Source organism: Toxorhynchites rutilus, chromosome 2 (assembly GCF_029784135.1).
Source record: "Toxorhynchites rutilus septentrionalis strain SRP chromosome 2, ASM2978413v1, whole genome shotgun sequence".
In the NCBI taxonomy this organism is placed as follows: Eukaryota; Metazoa; Arthropoda; class Insecta; order Diptera; family Culicidae; genus Toxorhynchites; species Toxorhynchites rutilus.
Genome location: NC_073745.1, coordinates 34,820,162 through 34,826,161, shown reverse-complemented (window position 1 = coordinate 34,826,161; position 6,000 = coordinate 34,820,162). Strand labels below are relative to the sequence as shown.

The 6,000-nt window shown below is 41.9% G+C and overlaps 1 protein-coding gene across 1 annotated transcript in view; it reads left to right on the top strand.

Moving 5' to 3' along the window:
* Window positions 1-919: 919 nt before the first annotated feature.
* Window positions 920-6,000, top strand: part of LOC129769989 (tetraspanin-2A) — a 197,661-nt gene continuing 192,580 nt past the window's right edge. Inside the window, exon 1 of the mRNA XM_055772544.1 lies at window positions 920-1,357. Within this exon, the coding sequence (XP_055628519.1) occupies window positions 1,259-1,357 (99 nt within the window). The 5' untranslated portion in view covers window positions 920-1,258. The remainder of the gene's footprint in view (window positions 1,358-6,000) is intronic.

The window sequence follows — 6,000 nt, the reverse complement described above, 5'->3', positions numbered from 1 at the left end:
GATTTTTTACAATCTTCTCTTGAACCCAATTCCCTTAACATCCTGGAAATTTTGCAATGCGAAAAAAGGTGATAAACGCTTGATGCCAGGTCCGGACTATATGGTGGATGCATTAAAACATCCCAATCAAGCTCTCTGAATTGTGTGGCCTTGCGTTGTCCTGATGGAACACCTCTTCTGTTGGCCATTTCTGGAGGTTGCTGGTAAATCGATAAATTCAAACGTTCCATTGATTGATTGATTGATAGTAGAGATCTTAATTTAGTGTATTGCGATAAAAAAAAGAATTAGAAAAAAAAATTAAATTGCACGTATTTTCCTGTTGCTATATCGACACTGTAAACGTCATTCCCAATTTCACCGGCCTGGTTTGCATTTTCACATTTATAGAAGAATAATTGTAAAATGTACCGAATTTTCTCTTTGTTGACCTTCATTGTTAACACCCTGTAACTCACAACTGAATTGAACAAACAACAAACAGCAAAAAAAAATTTTTGTGTGAAATGGCCTATACTTGAAATTGTATGATCGATATTACGCGAGATATCGATCACTAAAGCCAGCTATTGACAAACTAATGGATAACTCTTATTCTTTGACACAACCCTGATTCCAGCGATCTTTGTTTGCTTCGCAAGAAGCTATGTAGGCCACTCGAATAAAACCTCGTATACAAAATTGCACCCAACCGATGTGGAGACCTTTTATCCAACTATTCCCCAAACACACCCAAACCACTCCGCGTCCGGCTTATCTCTCGGCTCTTATCAGTTGTAATGTTTGCGTTCCAACACACGCGCAGGTGCGCGAGCAAATAACACACGTGCGTGCCGCGGCCAGAGGCGCAAACTGACGAAATCCGAAAATAATGCGGTCGCATCATCGTTCCACACTCGGTTGGAGGTTCTTATCGGGTTCACCTATTCGTGGTTGTGTCCCCCAACAGCTCTAACGACAGGTTATCTTCGGGGCGAAAGCTTTCGCGCACCACGATTAGCTAGTGGCGGCTCTTATCATTCAGTAACTCATTACGCGCCGAATTCGATACTCGTCTGGACTGAAGTATTTCGCGCTCCGTTGAAACGCAGTGACAGTGAGTGATATTCCGGGGATTGAATCGATTTAAGCGGTGATCTGAAACGCATTTTTCCCGAATACTGTGTGTGTGTGTGTGTGTGGTGAAAAACTAACAAATTTCCGTTGGAAAAACAGAGAAAAAAAGAGTTAAATCGAGTTATTGTTGTGACACACTACAATGGCTCGGGGTGAAGGAAAAGGCGAGAGTCTTGCCAAACTGGCGAACCAAATCGCTGCCATCAAGTACACGCTGTTCTGTTTCAACATAATCGGTTGGGTAAGTACTTCCTGTGTTTGAATCTATGCGGAAAACCAAGCATCGTTTAGTCACTAGAATTCGCCAGAAAAAAGAATTCTGTTGCAAGTGCGAATTGGATGACTCACTATCGACAAATATCGAGTTTTTCTCGTTCAAGTGTTGGTGTTGATGAGAATCGTTATCAGTGAAGCACTGCTGATAACAAATCGTCACGTTTTATTACCCAATGGTTATGCCCAATCGAATCGGGTTGCGGTATGCATTTTTTTTTTCCGAATTAGTGACACCACTTGGCTGTGTTTTCAAACAAGCAGAACGATGGCGGTTGCAGCAGACACAGATTCATAAATCGTATTCTGTAATGGTCAAATCTACAACAGCATCCTTATCACCATCGTCATCATCATCATGATCGTCATCGTCAGCGCCCCAACTGTCGAGTCCTCTCGAGAATTGTGTGCACTGGGGCATATACCGAGGCCACTGCATTCTGCCATAGCCACAACCAAGTCAAGAGTATCGCAGTCCTTGCCATGGATACGGATCTTGCCTTCCGAGAGGAGAGATGGTGGAAAAAGACAACCGAAACCGCAGCACAGTGAGCGGAGTTTTATCTATCCGACCCATCCTTTCTCTCGCTCCAACACAGTTTGCAGAACAGAAATTGTTTGGCTGAGTAATTTCGCGCTGTAAGTGGATGTGAAAAAGTTGGCAAATTGCACTTTCCAACAAACTCCACCTCGTCAAAGAGTGATTTCTGGTGGGAGCAAAAGTGTTTGACTGTTAAATATGATCAAAGAAAATTGCGGTTCGGGGCTTGGGAATCGGGAATGTTTTATGGTTATAACAGAATTTTTCGTCGTTGTTGTTCTGTGACTTTCGCTGGAATAAATCGAGACGTTATGTCGAGGCGCTTTTTTTGCGAGCAGATTTCATTTTTATGAGAGTTTGCAAGAAAAAAAGGACACTTGTGTTAATTGAATTGAACTGCATGGGACTATCAGTGGGCGCCTTCGTGCCACCACCGAATGTCACGTTCAAATGATAAATTTTCACACCCGCCATAAATTGCCGCTATCGACTAGTGGCCAACTTATTTCCGTCTCGGAACGGCAAGAAGCGGGGGGCCGCAGACTTTTCATCATCTCATTTTTCTTTGTTTCGAGTGCGACAGAAGTGGAGCAAAGTTTTCGAACAAGTCGGAGAGCTTGGTTACAGCGAAGCAACTAACGGTGGAAGAAGAAAAAAAGCATATAAAATGTTGAAACACGGAAACTATGGATGTAATAAAAATCTTCAAACTTCACCATGCCGGGTTCGGGCGTTTCTTGTAGTTCATTTTTTTTCTTCTCCTGTTGGGCACTACACGACCAGGACCGGGTGCGAGAGATAGAGTCACAAGAGTTCGAGCAGAATCAGTGACTGTGGCTCATAAAGTGCAGTGAAAAACTGGGAAGCACTTTGAGATAATAAAATCGGTTGAAGGATGAGCAGATGGGAAGACCTGCGGGTAGTAGAGAGATGGAGGTGGTTCGGTAGTTCGTTTGAGCAGAAGAATTGTTCAGCCGGCGGAATTGCGGTTGTAACTTACGAGCTTTGATATTCTTTCAGTTTAGCGCCGGGTAAAATTATGCAGACTGAGCACAAAGAGAAACAAGTTCATCAGGAAGGGCGAAGTAGTTCTTGGGGATGCTTGTTTAACTGAAACTAATATCATTGGTTCATGGAAGAGAGCTTCGATTATTCCGAATGTGATGATACACAATCAGATGTACATTAATATTTATCAGTCATTGATATTTAATTTTTCTCTCAGAAAATCGTTACAGGATTTTAATTCAATTTTGACCTGAGTCTGGAACTGCAAATTATAACTAATGGCTTTTCTTTGATATTTTTGTTTATTTATTGGGAATGTAACTTCTACACCGAATTTTTCGATTAGAGATAAATCATTTTTAGATAAATCAGTGAACAGACGTATTATTCATAGTATAGTTCATGGCTTTCGTCAACGATCTTCCAGGATTTCCTGGTACAAATTTATCGTCGTAATTATCGAGGTACCATTTCATACCGACATAGAGCAATTCCACGCAAAATTAGCCGAAAAAAGCAAATTTTGACTCGACCCTCTTAGATTTTTTTTGAAACTTGGTACATATGATGGAAGCTACCTAAAATCACAATTTTCATTATCATATGACCAATTTCAAATACGACTGGGTTTTTTTTATAAGGGCGTCTGTAGAAATATTCAACTTTTTTTTTTTTTCAAAAAATCGATACTCTAAATCCAGATGTCTGTTCAAAATATAGTGCCCGACCAAGTTGTTGAAGAATTTATGAAATTCTCAACATGTTAAATGCAGTGTTAAAAAATCTTACTCAAAAAATTAATTTAGTATTGAAAATTTAAAAAAAATATTTGAAATATTAAAAAAAAAATCACAGGAGGGTTGTGTCCGAGACACGACCGCATAGTTGACGTAGGATTCCGTTAGGCTATCTGTTGATTTTGGATATGTTTGAAGAATTACATCGTTAAACTCTTTGATAATGATTTGGTGGCCCTGAAAAGGGCCGTTTTGTTTGGTTTGTGGGCAGTGTTTACCGAGGGATGATGACAAGAGGATGGTAAACAATCGTTGGATGATGCGTATCAGATGAAAGATACCGACGTGGAACGAGATATGATGAATCTCTGTGATCCTAGACGAGATACCTTCTGTGTTATATATGGATGAAATAAAGAAAAAAACTCACCAATGTAATATAAAATAACTACCAATATTGAACATAATTTTCAATTTATCGGTCATTGATATGACATTTCACGAAGCAATCAACATTAAGGTTCCAAATTTAAATTTTATGTGCTAGAATTAATCGTATTACTCACCTTACTTGCAATATAAAAATGCCTCCGACTTGCATATAATCACAATGTCAATTTCCCCCAGGCACCTTGGCTTTAATGTCTCTGTTAGTTTTGATGTCTCTGTTGTCCCGCCGCATGTGTCGTCAATTTCGACCAATCAGAAGTGGGTATTTCCGTTAAGATAAGGGTTGAGATTTTCCAATTGTTCGATAGTTAGTTTCATAACATATATTATTTTATTCAATATAAAAAAATGTTATGGAGTGCCGAAATCGATTGACGCAGAAATTTCATCAATCCATCATAAAATGACTGAGCGTTTGAAATTGGACAATTTTCACGATGTGCTCGATTTTCGATTTTCAATTTGTACCCCTATATGTCTCCGATAGACGTAATCCTACGTCAATAGAAACTTCACAACATAAATTTCCTATGTCTCGTACGTTCCTACGTCTTTTTTTAGATTTTTGTGATGTTTTTCAGAATTTTAACAGTGTTGCGCGGTACATAAAAAATCTTATATTTCCAAATTTGGATAATTTTCAGAATTTTGAGAACCTGTATTGGTTTAATTTATATTGAAATACAGCCATTCCACATACATTTAACATTTTTAAACATAACATAACATAACATAACAAACATTTTTAACATGAGCTTATTTCTCTCTGCACCTGCTGCTTGATCTCGTCGATTTGCGTTTGGGAGAGCATGTTGTTGCGTACTATCGCTCTACGCCTCGCATTCATCGCGTTCTGATCAAGCCTCCCGACGAACTCTGGATACGCTTCCTCGAACATTGTTAGTATGCGAGGGCGACCGCTCATGTCCGTCTCCAAAGCAGTGCAGATGTAATAGGCGCGGATCACGAATTCGTTCATTTCGTGTGTCCACATGATCCGGCGCCTAGTGGTACCCACGAGTGTGGACGACTGCCGTCTGGCAGTCACAACACGCCTCGTAGGCGCAGTGTTTCTTCGGTGATGTCGATGGCTGCTGTTTCCGTGTGGCGGTAGCTCTTCGGGTTGAACCCGGCTGGTGGCCCGCTCTTGCACCTCGCCCTCCAGCCGCTGGCCGCTCGCTCTTACGCCCGTTCCAGGACCAGCTCCAGTTCGGGGACCCTCCTCGGGCGATCGCATTCTGAGTATTCTTCGTGAACGTAGCTCCATTTTCTGGGTGTATCTCCTTTGCCCGGGAGACAGCGGGTTGGCAAGGCCTCCATGACCCGGGAGGCCTTCCCCGGGAGAGATATAGCGCTCTGACTCGCTCGCACCCCCTCACTTAGCCACTTTCGACACCCGTTCTCGGAGCCAAGACCAGGTGTGTGTTTCCAGTTCACGCCCGATCTAAAAATGTCGTCATATGATCTTCGTGGAGGCGTGAGATAGGAACATTTGAGACCAACGGGCAGGCTCCTACCCTAGTGTTGATCCCCATTTGATGGATGGGTCTTTCCCCCAACTGAAATATCGATATAGGTTCTCCCGCCACGTGCGTTTCGTTTATCCTCATGAAGGTGTGAGAGAATCTCCGTTGAAGCGCTAGCATTTCGCCTTTAAGTCGGTTGATAGTGGTCAACATTTCTGGGTGCTGGTAGTACCCATCGTACGCTTGCCGCAGCTCACTGTAGAGGAACTGATGTTCTCTGTGGAAATCATCGAAGACGGCTCGAGACTTCCATTTGGAAAATTGTTTGATTTTTGGTTTGGCGAACGCGATCCACCATTCAATCCAAGAGCCATAATTCCTGCGTTGCCGGGTCCAGAACTGCCACTGG